Genomic DNA, 23788 nt, shown 5'->3' with positions numbered 1-23788 from the left:
TGGTTAATGGTGGTTGGTGGTGACAATGGCGGAGAAGCCAGTATCCCTGGAAGCCATCCCATCCCATACGAATGATGGGGATGGGGCTTGGGGGCTTGGAGGCTTGGGGGAGGGGTGGGGCGGACGCTCTCCAGTCCCACGTCCACGTTTCCCATGGCCCGCCCACACGTACAATGGGACGGACGGGGTACATATCGGTGAGTGTGGCTGTCGCGTATTGCAACGTTGAACTGGATACAGTATATAAATAAAATGTAAGATTGCGGATTGGTTGACAGGTTAATTATACAATACGGGATACCCCCTACTGTTTCTGACCTTCTACTCGGGAACCACAATGCGATCAAATTTGATGCTAATTGTATAAGCTCTCTCCTCGCTACTGGAGGTACAGCCAGCCAGGTAACCACTACCCAGCTGAAAACGACGTTTTTCTAGAACTAACAAGAGCAACGGCCAAAAGCTTGGTAAATGAAACATAAAATAAAATAACGTCTTAACAGAGTATTCAGTCAGCCCAGGTTTCGAGCCGTGCTTAATGGCGCTCTCAGCGAATTTCGCATTGTAACTACTGATTGGGTGTACGGCCAGAACCATTTGCTGAAGCAAATATATAAAGATGTAACATGCCCTTAGGTAAGAAGTCTGCGAGGCGCCGGCAACTTTGTACGCAAGGCGGCACTACCGGCAACTCAGAGCGTCAAGGTGCCAGAGCTGACGCATATGCAAAGGGAATAAAAAGATAAGGTTTGTGACGATCATGCTCGGGAACAAAAAGACGTCAATCAATTGATAATCAATTGATTGTGCGAACGAACCTTGGGACGTAAGTGTGCTGTAGGAATAAGAAAACGTCAATTAGGGGAACCAGGTGTCCTCCTAGCCTCTGAGGTCCACGTTCACTTATCTTGAGCTACACCCTCTTTCTCAACTCCTATAGTTATTCGGAGTACTCCGTAGATGACGCTACAACACAGGAACAAATATTGTGGCTACAGGGAAAGGGGTCTATCCTTGGCACTCGGACATCGGGAGCCCTGCAAACGGCCAATAGAGAAAAGTCTCATGACGGACTTCGGACACTGCAAGGCGGCGGCCCAATTCTTCCGTCGTTTCATTGTAAGTGGGCGCGCAGCAGGCCGGAAGCCAGGATTTACGTCACGCTTCTCATGTTCTGGTGGACCAACAACAGAAAATATTCCAGACTTGTGCATCTATCAGGCCCAACATGTAGTTATGGTGTTCGGCGGCCAGCGATGGGGTCAAATGGCGACGAGATGACTAGCAACGACATAGCTGGTCTTACTTGGTAGCATGTGTTGTTGCTGTCATCGGGCAGTCGCGCACCTCACGAGCAGGGAGCTGGATTCGAAGTAGTGATTATTGATTGTAGTTGACCTATGATGTAGGTATTCAACATCATGTATTAAGTGTCGTCTTTTACAGCGACTGCAATGCTGTGGGAGATGTCTGCTGCTGCTGCTACACTGTTAGACGAGTTGGATAGCAGCACTAAAAGTAGCAGTAAACAGCAACTATCTCGATCACGTGATGCTGGTCAAGATTACAGTCTGAAATCTATAATGTGTACTGTCTGTTCACACAGTCCCTAATGGCTCAAGCTCCCCTCGTCGTCTCGACCCCGTCAGCTTGACGCGGTCGCCCCTTGCCGAGCCTACTTACAGTGGTTTTCTTCGCGTCAGGTCAGCCCACTTACACTGCACTTGGTTGCATCCAAGCTCCAAGCCGTGTGGCACGCGCAACTTTTACCTTCCATCAATTCCACGAGCAAGAATATTGTCGCATCCCGACTGAACACCCGAGATCAACCCATTGGTCCTCTCGACCATCTCATCCCATTGCCCTTTTGATAATTGTCCCCATCCAAGCCATCTTGTCAAGCCCCATTTTTGATCCATTGACCTGGAGATAGCCAATCACAGCTCCATCGCATTCACCTCCCATACACTCCTAACATCTACCATCTAACCATCCACCACCATGGCAGAGCCTACCCCGACCGATACCCCGACGCTCTCCGCCGTCCCTTCGGCCGTCGTCTCCGCCGTCGGAACCCCCCAATCCCTCCCGCCCATGGACGCCGAGGAGCGCGAGAAGTCCATCAAGGTCTCGCTGGCGGACCTCACCGCCAAGGCCAACTCCCTCTACGTGCAGAAGAAGTATGACGAGGCATCCGAGGTCTTCGCCCAGGCCGCCGAGATGCAGGCCGAGTTCAACGGCGAGATGAGCCCCGACAACGCCGACATCTTGTACTTCTACGGCCGCTGCCTGTTCAAGGTCGGCCAGAGCAAGAGCGACGTGCTGGGCGGCAAGGCTGCCACCGAGAAGAAGAAGCCCAAGGCTGCCAACGGAGCTACCAAGAGCAAGACCACAGCTGCCGAGGCCAGCACCACGACGGCCGAGGAGCAAAAGACCGACGCCGAAATGGTTGCCGAGGAGGGCGTCGCCATCATCGCCAAGAACGCGCCTGGTAGTGGACTCGAGGGGAGGCGAGCAAGTGCCCGAGGCAAAGAAGCCGCTCTTCCAGTTTACAGGCGACGAGGAATTTCGAGGGCTCCGATGAGGAAGAGGATGCCGAGGAGGAGGGCGAGGGTGAGGAGGAAGAAGAGGATGACCTGGCCGTAGCCTTTGAGGTTCTGGATTTGGCGCGAGTCATGTTTGAGAAACAACTTGAACAAGGTGACGCAGACGCTGCAGACTCAAAAGGAAAGGAAAAGGCAGATGATAATTCACCCTCTTTAAAGCATATTAAGGAGCGCCTCGCCGATACCCACGACTTGCTGGCCGAGATCTCTTTGGAAAATGAGAAGTAGGTTATTCGGAGAATTATCATCGGTCGAAATACTAACTAGCCACAGGTTCCCTCTAGCGGTCAATGACACCCGCGCGTCCTTGAAGTACAAGTCAGCGCTCTACCCTGAGGAGTCGGAAATTATCGCCGAGGCCCACTTCAAGCTTTCTCTTGCTCTCGAGTTCGCTTCCATCACGACAGATTCACAGGACGAGGACGGCCAAGGTCCCAAGGCACTGGACGAAGAAATGCGCAATGAGGCTGTTTCTGAGCTGGAAAAGGCGATTGCTAGCACGCGCATGAAGCTCCAGAATGAGGAATTGGAGCTGGCGACAGTTCACGCCCCTGAGGAAAACGACGCCTCACGTAAACGCATCCTCGAGGTCAGGGACATTATTGCCGACATGGAGCAACGGGTGAGTCCTCCACTCCCCGATTACTCCTCGTCGCGCCCGTTTGAAAAGACTAACCGTGAAAAAAATATTGTAGCTGGTGGACCTGAAAAACCCCGTGGACGTAGAGGGCGCTCTGGGCGCCGAAAACCCCATGACGGGTCTGCTCGGTGCTGCTCTGGGCGAGTCTAAGGCGGAGACGGAGGCCCGTATTCAGGAGGCTAAGAAGAACGCCAATGACCTGTCTGGCCTGGTCCGCAAGAAGGAGAAGAAGGCTGAAGCCGAGACTGAGGCCGCAGAAGCCAACGGCAAGCGCAAGGCCGAGGAACCGGCCCTAGGTGTAGAGGAGGTGAAGAGGGCCAAGACTGAAGAGCCGCAGCCCGCGAAGACGTAGTCTCCCGTTTCTCGTCTTTGATATCACTTAGGTATCAACGGGGTGATGATTTTGCCATTTTGCGTGACGTCGTGGAGGGAAATCCTCTAATGAAAACCTCGGATGAATTTGTACAATATTTGCTTTTTGGCTGGCAGAAGAGACGCTCGAGTCAATTTTCCCCGGAAACTCGGACTGCTCAGGGAGTTGGCAATGTAGGGACGAGGGAATGCCTGTATTTAAAACCAAGGCGAACACACCAGCCAGGGAAGTGAGAAAGAGAGAGAAAGAGAAAGGAGAAAAATCACGAAGATACGTCAAGGAGAGCGGCGTCTGGACAGTGTGAGGCTTGATTGCCATTGCAATATACATTGCTTGACCCTTTCCGATACTACACTGCCGGTCTCCTCATCACTCTGAATTGCTTAGCATATTGACCAACGCCGTCGAGTCCGCTAGTATAGTATACTGGCAGCGTTAGACCGTTGTGCGCCCGAGTCTCCAATTGCCACTTGCACTCGACACGCCGGACAACAAACAACCCATACGTACCAGGGGTCTATTCATTAGTAGCACGAAACCCTTCGGTCTCAACACGTCTGCCCATTAATGTGGTATCGAGGAAAGAGACGTACATCAATACATATGAGTATAATCATGTCTATCAAAGCAAACAGAAAAAGATACCAGTAACGCCGATACTATAGTGAGTCACGCGAGATGACCAAACCAGGGGGTGTCCATCCTTGTTTGTCCGCCCCCTTCTCCTTCACTGATTGGCCCCCATCCGTCCATACCTGACATTGGTCACCGGAAAGGTGTAATTTCGCATGGTGATGATGATGGTATCCCAGCCAGAGTTTCGATCCCAATAACGCACACAAGCAGGGAAGGAAAAGACGAAGAGATATAGAAAAGGGGGGGGAAAGAAAACCAAGAATCAAATAATGGTCCCTTTTTAGCCCATCGCATGCATCAAACAGGGGTGTAATGCGCATATGCAGGGTACTCGTACAATCATGAAAAGCAATCAAGTTTCAATCCGCAGGCACTTATGACCTGAGCCGGAATATGTCGTGGGGGCTTAGATATCGGCCCTCTCGAAAGGAGCTGGTCCCTCCGTAGACCGAAGATCCCGTTATGCTCTGCTCCGATAAACTCACGTTCAAACTAGCGGTACTATCCATCTGCCCGCCGAGTCGTGGTTTGCTGGCATGGCCTGCTGAAATTCCGTTATTCGGGGACGAGCCGCTAGAAGAGCCGCTCGCTGCCCCGACTGCAGGCTGGTGAGAATCGGCGGAAGTTTCGGTTATCCGCACAAGGGATCGCGCTTCATTCCTCGAGGGTGACGCCGCGCCGGCACTCTATGCCACATCGCGACCTGTCGACATACCAACCGCCGGACCACCCATGGAATTAGTTTTGGCACCACCGGGGGCATTGTTCCAGGACAGATAGGTGTGATCACCCAATTTCCTGCCAAAGAATTAGTATGCCACTGTTAGAGATGGCAATGCATGGTGACGTACCTGGGCTTGATCAGATGTGTCACGGTGAACACTACACCCAAAACAATGCAAATGCCTCCGACGACGACGTATGCAATTCCCAGGAAGTTGTTCTTGCCGCCTATGACTGTGCGGGTGGTAATGACAACGGCCTTCTCGCCTTGAAATACATCAGTGCGGAAATCTGAAGACTGGGTTAGCAGGGGCTTTAGGTGCCAGGAGAAAATTAGCTTACTCGAGATGATGCTGAGCGAATATGTCCCTCTACCCATGGTGGCATTGTCACTGCGCATGTAAAGTTTGCTGAACGTCGGCAAGCCCGCGGTTCGCATCCAGACCATGAAATGCTCGTCGTTGGCCAAATCTGGAGGTGGGTGCTCCGCACTGTACTCATTACCGGGGTACTGAATCTGCCAGTTCGGCGGTGGGATGAACTTCTTAAAGTCCATGTCCTCGGGGTAATGACCGTACAGATCCTTGTCCGAAGGCCAGGCGATGCCGGTCTGGGACATGAAGTAGGTCTCATTGGGGTTGCTGTTGCCTGTAGTGAGCTTCACTGGGTTGGCGATAGAGTCGTTGAACATGGAGTTCGCGATCAGTCCACAGGATAATAGGCCCGGCCTTCTCCAGCGTCGGCCAGAGGTTTGCATTGCGAGGTCAGCACACCATCCACCGTAACGGCCGTACCCTTGAGCTGGTCCTGGTAGAAAGAGCTGACGTATCGGCGATGGTTTTGGTAGAAGTTGGTCAGGCGGTAGTAGAACAGGACGGGCGGTTTCATGTCTTCGGGAATGTCGAATTGCAGAATGCACCTGGTCTGGTTCTGGAGGGTGGTTTTGGATGTGGGATAGAAATGCTCGGTGGTCTCGCGACGCCACATGGCATTGACGGAGGTGTTGGAGTTCTTGAACGAAGCCATGACATATTTGTTATCCATGGGCTTGAAGTCGGTGCTGTTGGGAGCTTCGTCGAAGCAGTGTGTATAGTCGAGTCGCAGTTCCTGGACCAGACTGCTGGCGTATAGCAGCAGTCCACCGATCGGCGCAAAAATGATTCCTATGGCAAAGAAAAGTGGCAGAACGGTTTTGGGTGTGAGGATCGGCCTGTGCGAGTTCACGTCAGCATTCTGTTGTGGTCGTAGTCGTCGCCAACGCCGTCGCCTGTAGGGCGGGAGACGAAGGGACGCGGGAGACTTACTGCCATGCCTTCAAACGCTGCTGTCGGAAGGCCGTGTCTGTTCAAACGCGTATCAATCAGAAACCGCCCCAATGCGCACGCAAGAGAAGGTGTCACTCACTGGCGGGCCTCCGGCTCTTCTTCTTCTCGTTGGGCTTGTCTCCATCGTGCTGCTGTGAGGATATCGAGTCGGTATGGCCGGGGCCGGGCGGTGAATCTGACATGACGGGCAGGAATCCAAGAGTTTCGGGCTCGATGGTCGGCGAGTCGATGCGATGGATTGATGCGAAAAGGCGACCGTCCGAGTGATCCGAAATTCGAAGGTCGAGTTGCTGTCAAAGTTGGTTGATGGTGGAATTATTAGAACGGTTCCCTTCCCTTGTTCGACGGATGGACTGGCATTGCGCTTTGAGCCACAATCGGCACAGCCCCACCTGATTCGTATCACTTTAGGTAAGTAAGCCAGTAAGACCAACTAAGAATGTACCACTTCAACTTCTACCTTCTCAGTGAGCAAGTATCCAAAGGAAGAAAGAAAAAGTCTGGTATTGAAAAGTATCTATAAGGTGGCAATATCCATTTCCAGGCAATGGGCGGCCTTATCTTGTCTTGTCCGCCAATAAGGAGAGTGAGTACTACAATACTATCTATCGCTGGCCCGCATGAACCCGATCAATAGCCACAGGTACAGATCCCTTATATCCCCTTGCATTTCACATCGCACCTATCAAAACTTCAGGGGACCTTCTTCTAGTGGTTCGGACTGCTTATTTTCTAAGTCGCGACTCTGTGCAGCACTGTTTCATGATGCTCCCTGATGAGAGCAGAGGCAACGAGAAGGCGACAATCTCATAGCTTGGGTGCAACTAGTGTAATTGAATATAGTATCTTGAGATGTAAATAAGCACGAGTCCACTATTGCGGTACCAACCAATCGCAACCTCGGTCCAAGTGCATCACGCCGATGTAAGCATTATAAGACCATCTCGTCGCTGCCTCCGATCCCACGCCGCTATCTTCCTCCCTCGTCCATCGATTCCAAACATCGAGTAGACCGTACATACGTAAAAGTCACCGAGTCATCAAACCATGGCTCCCGCGGCAGATGTGGATCTCTACGCCCCCTTCGAAAGGGATGTCATTCTCGAAGTCAGGTCAAGCAAGATGAAGGCCATGCCAGGTCTCTCCGTCCTGTCCGGGATCGACAAGCGCCTCCGTGAGGGCCGCGTTCCTGTGTCGATGACAGGGCTTGACGATGATGAGCACGATCTGGTATTCCACGGTGGTTCGGACAAGGCTATCTTGGGCTGTAGGCAACAAACCCCGCCTCCTCTCCCACCCCCCTTTTCATACCCCTCTCCCTAGCTAACCCCACCATTAGATTGTAGCTCTCACTACCCTGATTGGCAAGCCGAGTATCCCGAGGCTGCATCACGCTTTCAGCCTGGTGGCTTCGGTGAGAATTTCGTCACGAGGTACATGAACGAGCGCAACGTCTGCGTAGGAGACATCATCCAAGTCGGAGAGCCTGATATCGGCCCTCTCCTACAGGTCAGCCTGCCACGCCAGCCTTGGTAAGTGCCACTTCCGACACAGAAGTGGGGTGAACAACCATTGACCTTGCTTGATGGTGTGGACTCAGCTTCAAACTCAACCACAGATTCCAGCTGAAGAACTTCGCTCCGAAGGTCTATGCCACCTCACGCACGGGATGGTACTACCGGGTGCTCAACGAGGCACAGTAGCGGTGGGCGATCAGATCCGCCTGGTAGAGCGCAGGTGGCCCAAGTGGACCATCGAGCGGGTGCAGGAATACTTGCACCGGAAGCAGGACGACCATGCCATGAACGAGGAGCTGGCGGCTGTCGAGGACTTGGGCATAGAGAGCCGTGGTAATTTCCAGAAACGAGTGGCCAATCAGAAGGCCAGAGAGAAGAAGGTGGCTGCGGGAGAAAACCCGGACAAGTCGGAGAAATGGAAGGATTATAAGATCGCGGAGAAGAAGCGGCAGACGGAGAGAATTACTTCCTTTACTCTGGAGGCTGTTGAGAAGGACATCGAGGCTGGAGACGCACAGCTGGGGTCACACGCGCGCCTGAAGCTACCCAATGGCTTGATACGGTCCTACTCCATCGTCTCCGGGAATCCGAACCGCTTCGAGCTGGGCGTTGCGCTCGAGGAAGCCTCGCGAGGCGGATCGAAGTTCATGCACGGCACTGCGGAAGGCGACGTCATCCAGGTTGGAAGGATCACTTCGGATGTGCAACCAAAAGGCGCAGCAAGCCAGCATGTTTTCATAGCTGGTGGTATCGGCATCACGGCCTTCTTGGCGATGATGGACACCTATCGGCAGATCCACTGGCAGACCATTCTACACTATGCCGTACGCTCGGAGGCTGACATACCCTTCCCCAAGACCCTTGATCTGCTGGGAGACTCGGTCAAGCTTTACGATGCGTCGAAGGGCCAGCGGATGGATATACCTGCGATCATGAAGAACTTAGGGTGGAATTCCTACGTATATGTTTGCGGTCCTAGTCGCATGATGGACGAGGCCCGACGCGTCAGCAAGGAGGCAGGCCTCAGCGAGGCCGACATTCACTTTGAGGCCTTCGCTGCAGACACCACGGGCGACCCATTCGAGGTCGAAGTGGCCAACCGTGGAGGGAAGAAGCTGCAGGTGGGCGAGGAAGAGACGTTACTGGAGGTGCTCAAGAGGAACTTCTATGATATACCCTCCAGCTGCGAGGTCGGGAACTGTGGCACCTGCAAGGTCAGCTTGAAATGCGGAAACGTCGAGCATCGCGGAACGGCTCTGATGGAAGACGAGAAGAAAGATTCGATGCTGAGTTGTGTCAGTCGTGGCATGGGCAAGATTGTCATAGAGATGTAGCTATGCTTCGTTATAATCTAAAGTCCGGCGTTCTATCCATCGGGTATAGATTTATCCCTGTTGATGTCAGTGTCTACCTATGTAGTTGTGTAGTTGCTCCGGTTCTAGAAAGCAACACCCGTGTGACAAATCAACTTTTCCAGTTCAAACTTATTTATTACCTCATGCAATCTTACTTCTTGGAGCTGCATCCTTGTACTCGCAAACGGTTGCTGATGGGGAGTTCATCCTTTCCAGGAATGGCCGGTGAGCGGGCATAGTTCCCACAACGCCAAGCTTTGGATATCCATTATACCCCGAATTCACACCACCCAAGACCACACGACTTGTCCCCGCTTCCCCCAATATCCCCATGGTTCACTCCACACGAGGTTCATTCCGTCATCGTCTATACCGCAAAGAGCACCCATGACTCCATTTGCAATCCCCATCCGCCTGCCTCGAGGCCGGGTTCCTCACCGTAGACCACCGGGCTACACCACGACAGTGGTATGTTTGATCAGGCCAAGTGACCGATTCGAACGCACGAGTCAGTAGGCCGAGGATCATGTTATTTGAGTATGGGGTATACAAGTAGTATATCCAAGACCAGAAGTGTATAAATACAAGCATGGGAAGACCCGATGTCGTGGGTTTCCTTCTCCGCTTCCTCATCGTGTCCTCCCGCAGTCTAAGCGTTCAATCATGAAGTCGCTCACCACTGCTCTCTGCGCCCTCCTCGGGCAGAGCACTATCGTGTTGGGCCAAGGCTATACCAATGAGTCGGAAGTCCCATTATATGGCCTGTCTCCTCCCGTCTACCCATCTCGTGAGTTTTTAACCGAGGATCTATCAATCTACCCAACCCATCAAACTCAAGAGAGAAAAAAGTACTGACAATGTGCTCCGTCCAGCCAAGGGTTCCGGCGGTAGCAGTGCCGGTGGACCGATGCCTACGCCCGCGCCCAGGCCATTGTCGCGCAGGCGACGCTCGAGGAGAAGCTGAACGTGACCCACGGCTTCGCGGGCCAGTGCGTCGGCAACACAGGCTCCATCGCGCGCCTGGGCGTCCCCGCGCTGTGCTTCTCGGACGCGCCCGACGGCATCCGGGGCAACGAGTACGTCTCGGCCTTCCCCGCTGGCATCCACGTCGCCGCGACGTGGGACCGCGGCCTCATGTACCGGTACGGCCGCGCCCTCGGCGACGAGTACCGCGGCAAGGGCATCAACGTGGCGCTGGGCCCCGTCGCGGGGCCCCTCGGCCGCGTCGTCCGCGGCGGCCGCAACTGGGAGGGCCTCTCCAACGACCCGTATCTGGCGGGCGCGGGAATGGGCGCTGTTGTGCGCGGCATGCAGGACGCCGGCGTCATGGCCAACCCCAAGCACTGGCTCCTCAACGAGCAGGAGTGGCGCCGCAATCCCGGCCACCTCGGCGAGTCCCTGAGCTCCAACGTCGACGACAGGACGCTACACGAGCTCTACGTCTTCCCCTTCATGGACGGCCTGAAGGAGGGCGCCGTCAGTGTAATGTGCTCGTACCAGCGCGTCAATAACTCCTACGGATGCCAGAACTCGAAAATGTTAAACGGAATTTTGAAGACGGAACTCGGATTTGAAGGCTTCGTGCTCAGCGACTGGGGAGCCCAGCACTCAGGGGTCGCATCGGCCAACGCTGGCTTGGATATCGTGATGCCTGACGCCGGATACTGGGGTAAGTCGCCGTCTTCTTACATTCCTATCATTGCTCGCCTCGCAAGAGGTGAATCTGGGGTTGAGTCTGGGGTTTCAGTGGCAAAGAACGAAAAGGCTGACAGACCACCCCACAGGCCAGAATCTCACCAACGCCGTGAACAACGGTTCCGTCAGCGCGGAGCGAGCCACCGACATGGCCACCCGCATCCTCGCGGCATGGTACTACACAAACCAAGACAACGGGTCGTTCCCGTCGCCAGGCGTGTACAGCAACCTGCAGAAGCACGAGCCCATCGACGTGCAGGCGGACCACGGCTCCCTCATCCGGGAGATCGGCGCGGCAGGGACGGTCCTGGTCAAGAACGTCAACGGCACCTTACCCCTGAAGAAGCCGAACTTCGTATACGTCGTCGGGTACGACGCCCAGGTCGCCGCGAGCCCCTGGCAGAACCCGTCGCGCTACGGCGGCGGCTACGAGGTCAACTTCGGCTGGGAGACGTTCCAGGGCACGCTCGTCACGGGCGGCGGCAGCGGCTCCAGCGCGCCCGCCTACGTCGTGTCGCCCTTCGACGCCATCCGGGACCGCGTCGTCAAGGACCGCGGCATCCTCCGCTGGGACTTCGAGTCGATCAACCCGACCCCCTACGTCAACGCCGACGCCTGCCTCGTCTTCATCAACGCCTATTCCTCCGAGAGCTTCGACCGCACCAGCTTGACCGACGAGTTCAGTGACCAACTCATCAAAAACACGGCAGCTAACTGCACTAACACCATTGTCGTGATTCATTCCACTGGTCAGTTACTTCCCCTTTCCTTCCACTAACGTCCTCCCTTCCCCATTCTTCCCCAGCCAGTGGAAGTCACCGCAATCCGCCATTAACCAGAAAAACGATTCAATAGGCATCCGCACCGTCGACGCCTGGATCGACCACCCCCAACGTGACCGCCGTCCTGTACGCCGGCCTGCCCGGCCAGGAGAGCGGGCACAGCATCGTGGACGTGCTCTGGGGCGACGTGGCCCCCAGCGGCAAGCTGCCCTTCACCGTCGCCAAGCAGGAGTCCGACTACGGCCACCTGCTCAACGGGACCGTGACGTTCGACGCCTTCCCGCAGCAGGACTTCACCGAGGGCCTGTACATCGACTACCGCGCCTTCGACCGCGACGGCGTCGAGCCCCTGTACGCCTTCGGGCACGGCCTCAGCTACACGACGTTCGAGTACAAGGACCTGGCCGTCAGCAAAGAAGACCGGGTCGACACACGGCCGATCCCCGACCCGGCGGTTCCTGTGGTTCAGGGCGGCCATCCGGCCCTTTGGGACGTCGTGGCCCAGGTGACCTGCACTATTTCCAACACGGGTGGTGTCGCGGCCGCCGAGGTTGCGCAGCTGTACGTCGGCATCCCCAGCAGCGACGAGTTCGTGACGCCAGTGCGCCAGCTGCGCGGGTTTGAGAAGGTTCCCGTGGAGCCAGGCAAGACGAGCAAGGTTACCTTCCCGCTGACGCGCCGGGACCTGAGCGTGTGGGATGTCACCGCGCAGCAGTGGCGCCTGCAGCCCGGGTCTTATAAAATCAATGTAGGAGCCAGCAGCAGAGATATCAAGCTTGAGGGTACCCTCGAGATTGCGGCTTAGAAGGGGGTAGTGTCTGCGCTAGTGATGCAACTTGAAAAGTCGGTCGCCTACGGCACTCATCCCCATCGGCTCTGGTCGAAGAGAGACGGGGAGTAAGAATGGTGGCGATGTAGAGAATTAGGCATTTACGGTGCTACATACAACTAGAACATAATGTTAATCCTATTAGAAGTCGTCGTACGATGAAGTCCCTAATCTATGTTTCCCCTTTATGACGAGCAACGCCAGCGCCGACCTTCGTTACCATATCCATCCTCTACAGCAGTCCGGAAAGGAAAGGTCTGCCGCGTTTCCTCAGCAACCAGAGTAAGGAGTTGGGCCACAGCGTAACGAGGAGCTTCCCCTATTATTGTTGCAGTGACACCGGGTAGACTCGCGGTGGCTAATTGGCCCAAACTGAAAAATACAATACCCTCTGCCCCTGAAGCGGAAAGTCCCACAAGAGCCATCATCATTAGCCCAACACCAACCGACCGTACATGCAAGTCGAACGCTACCATTGTCCTCCGTAAACTCCTTCGATGGAACCAAGACGACATCTCCCAACGTAAATGCTCAAAAGCCACGCACAAAAGAAAAAGCTGGTACCCTTGGCTGTGAGCACATGTGCCCAATACTCATACATAGCCTGTTTCGAGTGAGAAGAGAGAAGAAGGAGAAGAAGGCAATTGCAACACACATTGTGAAACAATGTGAAGATCGCCCGTTGTCTAAGGTAGATGAAAACCCGCTATAGGCGTATAGCTGACCAGGAAGATGTCATCCCTTAACCCGTAGTCTCGGAACGTACAAAACCCCGTAAGGGGTTGCGCGAAGGGGGGCTCGCAAGCCCGACACGGACATTGTTGTTCGCTCCCTTGCGTTCCAGCCCCCCCCTATCGATAAAATAATAAGAAGGGCGACATAGCCGCCGCCGCCAATGCACAGAGTTAGGCTCCGTGGTCTTTTTGATCGAGCCTCACAGAGTGAACCCCTCGGCCAGAAGCCTATCCAGATCTCCGCCCGCGGCCTGCACTGCCTTGACCGCGGCCTCGCTCAGCTTGCGCCGGCGCTCGAAGGCCTCCTTCTCGCGGCGGGCCTTGGTCTTGGACGACCCGCTTGGGGCCACGCCCTGCATCAATACGTTCTTGTCGCTGGGGGTGAAATTGACAAAGTCCACTCCACCGCCGCCGCCGCCACCAAAGCTGCTCGACATGGGTGACGCAATCATCGTAGGTGTGCTGCAGCCGCCACTGCTGGCAGAAAAGCTATGGTGTTGGTGCGGGTTGGGAGTCCGCGGTTCACGCCGCGACCATGATCGCTGCTTGCGCACCGACATGGACGAGGAGCGGTGGCGGTTCCCCGTGGGCGTCGGCGATGTCGACTCCTCGCGGTGGATAAGGATTGGCCGTGAAGGGCTGTAGTGCAGGGTGGAGGGTTTGCGAGGCGACGTCATGAAGCCATGCGCAGGTAGGTGTTGGCGATGGCGTGCGCCGGAGGACGGGGCTGGGGTACAGGCCGGCGATGGCGGTGGTCAGTGTTGCTGTAGTGATAATGTTGGTGTTGGTGTTGGTGACGATTGTGTCGCTGTGGCGTCGAAATCTGGTCAGGAATGTGGGCTGTGAGGACGGCAGCCTGTGGTTGGCGAGGCTGCGGCATGTGGATCATAAGGCCCGAGAGGTCTGACGAGTACTCGTAGGGGAGCTCTGCTTGTTGGTTGTGCATAGCTAGGTTTGTGGATGTCGTCCGGGCCTGGTTATGTGAAGGAGTATGGATGGAGGCACCGTTGTCGGGAGTGCTCTCCCACCACTCCGAACTCTGCAGGTTGCCGCTGTCTGGGACATAGGACCCTGCAGACCAGAGCTGGGAGTTATCAGATATAGAGGCTTCCATGGGCCATTCTGCCGAGCTCGTACCCGTTGCTTGGGTAGGCGAGAACTTGTCTGCATATGGTCGACGGCTTGTGATGAGTCCAAGCAGAAGAAGTCGTCATTTAGTCCAGGAGTAGGCAAAGGGGTATGCTGGCCATCTATCTGGTGAACCGCAGATGGAGAGATGAAAAGGCCGTCTGAGAAAGGATCTTCCAGTGGACCACTGACAAATCCCGACTTGGATCTCGACTGATAGCTTGGAGGAGGTATCTTGCCGGTTAAAGGAGGCGACAATGGTAGCCCATTGTTATCAGTTGGTTCAAATGTAGCTCCTAAATGTTGGGCCGCCGAGTTTCGTGGGTTCTGGAGCTCACGGAGGATATCAGCTTCATCCCCATATATATCGAGCACGTCGTTTTCGGAGTGCATTATGCGTGGCCTAGGGCGATGGGCCACTCTTCTATAGGTACCGTAGACCGAGTCGACTAGGCGATTATGTTTCCTCGGGCTCATCGACGATGCTGGTAGCAGCGAGGGGCTCGAAGGTGCTGTAGCAAGCGCCCTGCCGGGGGAAGAGCGCAGGGAAATCCCGTCCAGGCTCAGGAGCTCGGAGTCGGATATGGAACCACCTCCTATCACGGGGTCACCCGAGCCGATAGTTGCGGCCGAGTTGATGTTTGACAGAGCAGACGAGATATGGCGTGCTGCTGCAATTTTGGCCGTGCTCTCTTCCGAAGATGTACCACCAGAGGACGAGCCCTGGTCATTGCTCGAGTTTGTCAAACAATCGTCGAGGGAATCAAGCAGAAGCGAAGGGCTGGGAGGATCCTCGAGAAACTGGCAGTCGAAGCTTGTTGTTGGTTCGCCTGACTCAAAGGTAACAAACTGGTCAAAGAAGTGATCATTTGCCACGCCAATCTCCCCCTCATTGCTCTGCCAGAACGAGCTCTGGTCTTTGTCCACGGGCAACTGGGCCGTGGTGAAGGTCATTTTGAAATGTTCGAAATGTATATATTCAGTAGAGTTTTGGCTGTAACGAGAAGAAGGAGGCACTTTGGCCGGCTGGCGGTTACGAAAATAAAGTCACAGGCCGGGACGTACACTGACTGGTATCTGGCCCTGATATGTAAGTAAACAAAACATGCGAAGGCGGCAACGGCAGGTATGGAGAAGGGAGTGAGAGTAAGTGAGTGAATGTGTGAGAGAGCCACGCCGAGGCTGATCAAAGTTAGCTGTCTGACTTGCTGAGCTGTGGCATAATAAACCCGCTATGCAATGTGTACATAAGGAATGCGAGGTCGAGGAGCAAGCGACGTGAACTTTGAAGATTCAATTCCTGCCCTTTTAAAGCTGGGCCGCCTTCCACCGCGTCGACGCACCTGCACCCCCATCGGGCTCTGCCGAGTATAGCCACCAGGGAGGCGCCATCTTGAGACGAGCGCCTAGACTGGGGAACAAAGAAGATGCTCAAAGAAAGGACCATTCCCAACTGCGCCCCGAGGAGTAGGAAGCCTGGATTGGAAGGACGGGGGTGACGAGAACGCAGGCCGTCCGGACAAAGGGCCGGCCGACTGGAATGCGAGGATCTCGCGAGATGATACGGGCAATTTTACCCCCCTTCCCCCAAAGAATAAATAATCTATTTGAAGCTAATTTGCCTGGGACCTGAGACGAGGCATTAACCCAGAATACCCTGCGCCTGGGTAAGGTATGCAAGGTACCCAGCCGTGGGTACGGTTATAGGGCCGGTATCAAGGGCAAGCCAACCCTTCTCTAGTTTTCTATTAGCAGAGTAAGCGAAGATCGTAATCGACTCGGGCAAACACCTAGTCTATGCTCAGTCAGTCCTGGCGACCCCGACAGAGCCTCACCTTTCGGGAAGCCGAAAATGGAACCATGGTACGTGCTACGAGTATGATAAAGAAACAAGAGGATTTCGAGGCATTCAAGCAATAAAGGATATGCGACAGACTCGAGGACTCAGAAATGACGAATGACAAAGACAGCCCAGAACTAGGGAGGATGAACAATATCCATACTTCCCATGACACGGAAATACTTGTTTGTATTGATCGATGGGCAAGATACGTGACGTGACCCGAGATCATCAAATGACAGACCAAATACCTTCCGAGTTGGATTACGGGGAAGGTACAAGGAGGAGACGACATCGCCAACAAAAGTGCACGCCAATCCACACAAAATGTGTGTCAACAGTTGCCTAAACTTTAGGTTTTTTTTTTGATACTGATTAAGTACCTAAGGTACGGAGTAAATGATTGTTGATGTAACGTTCAAGTGGATGTTGACTTAATTTCTTTCCTTCGATTTGATACTCAATTGTCTATTTGGCGCGGAACTGATGCAACAAGTTTGCAAGTGCAGAACAACGGTCCGTTTCAAAGTTGAAAGAAAGATCAGTAATCATCCAAGCCTGGCTTCCTAAGTATAGCGCTGCTGCGCCAATTATAGCGACTCGAGGCCCGGTAGGAAGCAAGCCCTGGCGTTGTATAGACATGCCGATCCGATCCCTTCAAATGTATAAGTTGGTGAGAATCTAAGCCTAGTGTTCCTTTCGTCGACCCGACTTTTGTCAATGGCTCACATCGTAGAAGCCAGTAGTCGTCGCATCGCATCGCATTGCATTCTGCGTAAACCCGTCATGGCGTCTCACGTGGGACACCACAGGAAAAACAAGACAACCAGCCTGTTCGGCCAGGTCGTTTCCTCCAATGCAGAAATCCGGATTCGCTCCCCCCCCCCATAAAAAGAAAACTCCTTTCCAAATGAATCCATGTGCTGTATTGTCATACCCAAGCTGGCCCTCGAAACAGGCACACCAGCACCTCAAAGACAGGTTGTGGCTAAAACCAAACACCGAAAACTCCGGCCCATGGGTATATATGCTCTAATACGCCAGAAAAAAAACACAGGCATCGACGCACACGGCAACCGCAATAACAAAACAAAATGCTGTGGTAATCAAAAGAAGATTTACGTCGAAGATGCGCCCACCGCCGCGGGTGCAGGCGTGGGCGTTGGCGTGGGTTGCGCTTTGGAGGGTTTCCTGTCCCTCCTGCGCATCCTCGTCTTATTGGGTTTTAGGTTGGCGCATTGCAGCGCCGTATGCTGGGCGCTGCGGAAACTGAGACCCAGTTTCTGCACCCGTGTCATGGCACCGGCTCGGCGGTAGCTTAACAGGCGAACCATGGGCTCGTCATCCCCCATTCTGATCCACTTGAATTGAACGGTTTCGATCCGTCATTAGTGTGTCGCTGTCGAGGTTTGTCGTGGCCAAGGAAGAAGAAGAAGAAGAAGAAGAACAGGAAACCCCCGGCGGGAAAAAAGACGGTAATGATGCCGATATTGGCGTTGCAGGCTCCGATATCTGGACGTTGCACTGGTAGTTGTTGGTGATCATGGTTTCGAGGAGGTTTTCCCGAATCGCCCTGGTATTATTACATTGATTGGCAGTCGGTCGCATCTCCGTAGAGTGCGGCTGCTGTATTGATGGTGGTTCGAATTGCTGTCCAAGGCTTGCGGAAGAAAAAGAGGGGAAAGAAGAAGTAGAAGAATTATTATATAGTTGATTTATGTCCATCGACGAGGGTGTCGGCAAAGGCTGTGAGCAGCTTGGTGGTTGATTGCCTCGCTGCTGAAGGGGCACCGGTCGCGGCGGGAGGTCCTGGGCTGATTGCTGCACTGGACTCGAGGAACGTGGGACTATCCTTTGGTCGTAGAACGGGCCCGGCTCGTAGATAAACGGTTGCTGGGAGCGGCGCCATTGGTATTGAGGATCCTCTTGTAATAATGTTTGTCGCCCCAGTTGGCGAGCCAGAATGTCGATGGTGTCCGACTCGGTCGGAGTCGTGGTCGCCTCTTTGCCTGGGGGGCGATTATTGGCAGCAGCAGCGCTTTGTTGTGTCGCAGCTTCTACAGAGGGTGGCGGCGGCGGCAACTCCGCGTGAACTTCTTTGGGGGACATGGCGGATTCGGGCTCGTCAGCGTCGCGCCTCCTGGTGTCGGCAACCACCTTCTGGTCGAAGGTGAAGTTGTTGTCGAACATGATGGGCTGTTGTTCTCTGGAGGCGCAGGACGTTGGCAGAGAGCAGAGCAGCAGCAGCAGCGCAACATGCGAGAAAAGGTTGGAAAGTTGTATGTAACGAGAGCCAACCCGAATGTCTGGGATGGGGATGGGATGGGGGGAGTCGCCGGGAATTAAGAGGTGGCACAAAACTGCACTTAAACCAGCGTTCTGGGAAGAGGCCCGCGCTAATGCAGAGAATGAGTATGGTGCTGGAGGTTTAGTACAGTAGCTCCCAGTAGGTAGCTCCCAGTAGGTTAAGTATGTACATGACACTACATCCATCCAGCTTTGGGGCTCTCTCACTCTCACTGGCCTTCGCATATTCACTCCACTGGGCGGGCTCACTTCCAGCACGTCCAGTGGCCCACAATTCACAGCGCCCTCAGCAGGCAGGGCCACAGTACGTGACTACATCTATAACCGATCTATGAGTTCTCTATACACATAAGGCATGGATGTGCATGTATGTATGTACGCATAGATGTGTGTACCCCGAGACGATTTTGATAACTATCTTAGCCAGGTAGGTCCTAGGCAGACGACGATACAGTTCGACTAGCGAAACGTTGAAGAATCGCTACCTGGCAGGTGAGTAAAAGCTTGTTGGTTCCGTGTGCCAGTGTGAACCAATTCCTTGGGTCCAGTTGGGTTCAATGTCATCCATAAGGCTGGGCTTGGACTGGCTGACGCTCCAGTGGGAAAATGGCCTGCAGGCGCCCGCCACCAATCGTTGGATGCTCCTCATCACCATACCCGACGCTCTGGACAGCTTCACCCTATTGGATCCCGCGGTATACTTCCCAACAGTACTCAGTGGAAGAAGGTTATTGGCTCGATACTTTCACAGCTAGAGGGACACATTCCAATCTGACGTATGGACATTTTTGTAGTTGCATTGGGTTTGGGTTCGCCGCTTCTGCTACGTTCAAGGTTACAGTATGCACCCGAATACCTAGTTGCGCTGTGCTGTCCTATGACAATAGCGGCCAAAAGCCACCTCGTGGAAAACACGTTCTAACGACGCTTTAGCGTGCGATAGAAAGCAATCAAACCACGCCTTCTCCCACGCCTGGTCCTCGCTTAGCAGATGGTCGTATAAGTAAGTAGCACAGGCCCCGGCAAATCCACTTGCATGATAGCCTATTAGACACTCTCGGTGCCATGATAGGATAGGTTAAGGGAAACCGACACGATAGGTCGGACAGGCAGACTGGTAGATACAGGCGGACAAGAACGATGGATGATACCCAACTTCAATCCCGTGCGTATTGTAACCCATCATAACCCCCAGCGCCGGGCTAGGATTGGACTCCTAGGAGTCGATGTGGGGTCCCCCTTTAGACATTTCGTCAAGTTGCCCGGCTTGCGTAGCACCTGCAAACCAACATTTGCTGTTGCTGTAGGATTTCTGATCAGTCGGTTTTTCGTTGGTTTTTCTGGGGAGCTCCTATTCCTTGGGACTTCGGAGTTCATCCAGAGCAGTTTCAGGGCCAATCACGTAGGCCCGTTTGCTCTTTAAAGCCGCCATGAGATCCACCATCACTTACCTTATACAGAGCCCCACACCCACTCCGTCGGGTCGGCACAGTGTCATGCGAGAAGTACGGAGTACTGTACAGTACATCCCCTATCGCATTCATTCCCCCTGATCGTCCCCTTCTGCTCTGTGGGTATGTAAACGTTCATGCTGTCCTCGCCTCAAGTCAGTCTACTGTACGCATGGCACGCTGGGTCTTCTCTTGGCATTTGACAGGAGGCTTAGTTGAGGAGCGTCATTATTTTGCGTCGATAGTCTCGCACCTTAGTCATGCAGAGCAGCCAGCGAGATGGCTCAATGAATCTCCATTCAATATTGAACCGACCGATGCTGCAATAACTCCCACGACGGCGGTCGAGACTAGTAGTAGGAATGCACCAGCAAGTCCAGGCAACAAGCACCTGGCACATATGCAATAGCGTCGTAGCCGCCGAGCAATTACCATGGACAATTCCGCACTAATGCCATCGTACGGACCTGTTGCCTCTTTTGCTCAAATGAAGCCATCTGCTCTAGATGACAAAGCGGCTCGGCCAGCCAGGCCACTAGGTACTGGTACTGGAAACTTCTGGGTGAGACTAAACTCCTTTGTCCCAACATCCCGGGTACAGGGTCAGGCCTCTGTGCTTTCTCCTGGGAATACCAAGGCTATTTTTGCACAGGAAATCCTTTGTCATCGATACAGTCCGAATCGTCAATGGAATTGGCGCCGACGAATGTGAGTCGCCGAGCGAGCGAGTGGCGCTTCCCTGACCTCAACCCCCTGGGCTGTTGCTAAGCTTGGGTGCTCGACAACAGGCTCCTATCCCGGCTAGGCAGTGCCATGGATGCCAAATCTAGGTCGTTCGTCGGCTGCCGGCTGCCGATCATCCCACATCCACGCATACCACATACCTCATAAATCGTTTTCATATAAGACACCTGGGCCTTTCTTTATTCGCATCCAGTATTCCTTTTTTATATCCCCGAGAGCCGTCTTGAGACATGGGGATGTTTTTCGCACTGCAACCAGCTTCGGCCTCGCCAAACTCGGACGATTGCTGTGATGCAGGATCACGATTAGACGAGTTCGCTACCACCAGCAGCAGACCAGGCTGTCCCCTGGGGAAGAGGAAAAGACAATACGTCATTTTAAGCCTGGTGCCCTTGCCCGTCTTGTTCCCATGCGGCTGTCCCGCTTACGTTGTCAAAGCAAAAGGCTGGAGCAAATAGACGATGCACAGCTGCTGTCGCTTCGTTTGAGATTAGTATTGGTTGAGAGCGGACATTATGCCGCTTTGCTGGTAGGGTTGTTATTGTACAGGACCGATTGCCATTGGCACGGCTACGGGGCGCCAGTCCCCCCTTTCCCTAGCAAGACCGCTCACTGGTTACTGCTCGTAGTTAGCTCGTGCCGGTTCGGAATACCACCTGGAACTCGCTTTGCAAAACCTGGGGTTCTGATTTTCATTGGCGGCGGATCAAGTGGGACACCCTGTGTTGAAGCCCACTATAGGACTTGGCACTTGTCCTTATACTAGGTAATGTAAATGTATACCTAGCGCTTACAGATCCATGTTCCGTTCACGATATCTAGTCAGTATACAGCTGGCTGGACGAGACAGTGCTTTGAACTTCCTCACGTGGTAGATAAAAGGACCGAGGCCTTGCTTGTCATGGCGACCATGCGACAGACATGTTGTGATTTGTTTTGACTCAGGCCCGGGAACCCAATGTTGCCATGCATGTATCAGTTCTTGGACACCCCCAGTCCAAATGCGCCGCGAGTTCCCCGACTCGAACGAGAGCCACATGACCCAGATCTGCTCTGATTTGATGGATGATACGTGCATGCGGTACATGATTACAGTTGCATTCTCACAACGGTGATCGGCAGAGAGACTTGTACACCGACCGCCCGGAACGCCCCCACCGGACGAGGAGGGGGCGTAGGGGCGTTCGTTCGTTCATGTCAGTTTGGCCCCAAATTGTGAGACCTTCCTCTCACTCTTGCGCTCTGACAAGTTTGCTCTTGGGCCCTATGAGCCACCGACACAGGGTCACTTCACCGCATCGTGTCAAAGTCTGAGGGCCAACAGCATAGAACGTGGCCTTGGCTAAAAGCAAACAGCACCGGATTGACGTCCGTCCGTAATAACATCTCGGAGGCACATGAGTCATGTATGTCTTGACTCGTCAAAGGGGATTGCAGGTTCTACCGGCTGTTGGCTGTTGTAGATACTGTTGTATCACATAATCTGTTTTCTTTTCTTTTTCTTTTCATCTCCGCACGAACCTCGGCCGGATCGACCCAAAATCCTGTCCAAAACGGTTGAAGATCCCGGGTAGGCAGAATGACATAGTTGCCTATTCTGGCATATGTGACCAAGAATCCTGGGACGACAGCATCACTTGCGGCGTGGAGTCCGGTAAGAACTTACCCCCACTATATTGGAGCGAGCAAACCCAGCGGGGGACTTCTTTTATGCAGATCTGCGACGGCCATACATACTATCGCTTTTCGTGTGGAGACATATTCACGGTCGATCGACTTCTTCATCTCTCGGTATTCAACCGCGGTTCAATGCGGACTACAGCATAAACCCCTGAGCAAGTCTTGGCTCCGAAGCTCGGCCAGTGATGAATTCGGGATAGGGTATTCCTTCGCGTATAGGTATATAGATAGGTAGGCCAAGACGACGCAGACCTAAATGTACTTATATGTCAGTGTGCAACTCACGATCACATGCCAGCGCAGTCCTCTTTCTGTGGGCCACATTGGTGAACGAGGAGGATCTATATAACCATGTAAGTACTGTAGTTCGGAGAGGCGTGTTACATGTTGTGCCCACCGTCGTAAGGAACTATCTGCATCTCCACCTTTGACAAGCTACCTATCGGATACACCTGCTGAGTGACTGTCGACTTCCACTCTCCATGTTCATGACGTTTTACTCATGAAACAGCATTGGACACTTCTAACCACCATGGACACATTGCGTGGGGATTTTGGGGTCGGGGCTGTTGTTGCGTAATGTGATAGAGACATTGAACACTCGCTGAGTGGACAAGGTCCCGAACTGCCTCGTCATGCCTGACCTCTTCGAGGTTTTGCGCAGCCCAACGTCAACACCGACACGGACTCGGGTGGTGGTAGTGGTGATGGTAGCCGGATGAGTTTGTTCTGGGGCCGTCAGTGTTGCCTCCGGCCCGGGGTGTTGTCTCCCACCATTGATGAGTTGCACTTTAGGGGCCGCTGTCTGAGTTTGTACTGGCGTGATCGGGGTTGGCTCTGGCTTGGGATCGTTCCCTCCATCGTTGACATGCAGTTCGGCTGTGGCTGGTTGTGCTTCTTGTTCCAGCGCTGTCAGTGCTGCTTCTGGCTCGGGATGTTGCTCCCCATGGGCAAGGGCTCGTTCGGTATGAGGGGGACCTCCCAAGACCGGCAATGGGGACTCGGCTTTGGTTTCGGCCTCGTGAGCTGCTGCTGAAGGACTTCTTGGTTCCACGATGCCTCTCTGAAGCAACATGAGCGTGATCGTGTTACAAACCACGAAAAAGGGGATGAACACGACCACCAGCTTCAGGAGATGGGGGAGAAGTCGAGGAAACATGGAAGCGGTTTGGCGGCAGTCTTGGCTAGGTAGGTATACAGCAAGAGGAATTAGGGTATGTTGAGGAAGTCGTAACCACAGACGGGCTCACATTCTGGACGAAGACAGCGAGCCTTCTTCCTGCGAACTCTTGGGTCTCTTAGTAGAGTCATATCATCTATATTGCAAACCTGAGTCCTCTCCCTCTCTATCATATCACTTGTGGATGAACCTATTGGCAAGTTGATGTTTGCCTAATTCCGCGCTGGAACGGCGACGTTGCAC

At 53.9% G+C, this 23788-nt stretch overlaps 7 protein-coding genes across 7 annotated transcripts; 3 read left to right on the top strand and 4 right to left on the bottom strand.

The window, feature by feature from the left end:
• Positions 1-2001: 2001 nt before the first annotated feature.
• On the top strand, positions 2002-3598 carry PG994_010946 (uncharacterized protein; the record flags this gene model as incomplete). The annotated part of the gene is made up of 4 exons (XM_066862355.1): positions 2002-2491; positions 2590-2830; positions 2880-3228; positions 3302-3598. The coding sequence occupies 4 exons, from the start codon at positions 2002-2004 to the stop codon at positions 3596-3598; spliced, it is 1377 nt and encodes a 458-aa protein (XP_066711465.1).
• A 1343-nt stretch (positions 3599-4941) lies between these two features.
• Positions 4942-6485, bottom strand: PG994_010945 (Meiotically up-regulated protein; the record flags this gene model as incomplete). The annotated part of the gene is made up of 6 exons (XM_066862354.1): positions 4942-5053; positions 5107-5269; positions 5321-5636; positions 5690-6188; positions 6283-6319; positions 6383-6485. 6 exons carry the CDS (start codon positions 6483-6485, stop codon positions 4942-4944), a joined length of 1230 nt encoding a protein of 409 aa, XP_066711464.1.
• Positions 6486-7350: 865 nt separating this feature from the next.
• On the top strand, positions 7351-9154 carry PG994_010944 (uncharacterized protein; the record flags this gene model as incomplete). The annotated part of the gene is made up of 3 exons (XM_066862353.1): positions 7351-7570; positions 7643-7812; positions 7922-9154. 3 exons carry the CDS (start codon positions 7351-7353, stop codon positions 9152-9154), a joined length of 1623 nt encoding a protein of 540 aa, XP_066711463.1.
• Positions 9155-9838: 684 nt separating this feature from the next.
• On the top strand, positions 9839-12457 carry PG994_010943 (glycosyl hydrolase family 3 N terminal domain-containing protein; the record flags this gene model as incomplete). The annotated part of the gene is made up of 4 exons (XM_066862352.1): positions 9839-9949; positions 10067-10844; positions 10960-11600; positions 11726-12457. 4 exons carry the CDS (start codon positions 9839-9841, stop codon positions 12455-12457), a joined length of 2262 nt encoding a protein of 753 aa, XP_066711462.1.
• A 958-nt stretch (positions 12458-13415) lies between these two features.
• On the bottom strand, positions 13416-15297 carry PG994_010942 (uncharacterized protein; the record flags this gene model as incomplete). Its single annotated transcript, XM_066862351.1, has 3 exons — positions 13416-13942; positions 14014-14299; positions 14353-15297. The coding sequence occupies 3 exons, from the start codon at positions 15295-15297 to the stop codon at positions 13416-13418; spliced, it is 1758 nt and encodes a 585-aa protein (XP_066711461.1).
• Positions 15298-17885: 2588 nt separating this feature from the next.
• PG994_010941 (uncharacterized protein) lies at positions 17886-18373 on the bottom strand (the record flags this gene model as incomplete). Its single annotated transcript, XM_066862350.1, has 2 exons — positions 17886-18030; positions 18072-18373. 2 exons carry the CDS (start codon positions 18371-18373, stop codon positions 17886-17888), a joined length of 447 nt encoding a protein of 148 aa, XP_066711460.1.
• A 4515-nt stretch (positions 18374-22888) lies between these two features.
• On the bottom strand, positions 22889-23524 carry PG994_010940 (uncharacterized protein; the record flags this gene model as incomplete). Its single annotated transcript, XM_066862349.1, has 1 exon — positions 22889-23524. One exon carries the CDS (start codon positions 23522-23524, stop codon positions 22889-22891), a length of 636 nt encoding a protein of 211 aa, XP_066711459.1.
• Positions 23525-23788: the final 264 nt, after the last annotated feature.

The sequence above is a fragment of the Apiospora phragmitis genome (genome assembly GCF_038363925.1).
Source record: "Apiospora phragmitis strain CBS 135458 chromosome Unknown utg000010l:1.0-9815664.0:1.0-9183399.0, whole genome shotgun sequence".
In the NCBI taxonomy this organism is placed as follows: Eukaryota; Fungi; Ascomycota; class Sordariomycetes; order Amphisphaeriales; family Apiosporaceae; genus Apiospora; species Apiospora phragmitis.
Note: the sequence above shows the minus strand (reverse complement) of the source record. Positions and strands in the feature narration are given on the sequence as shown.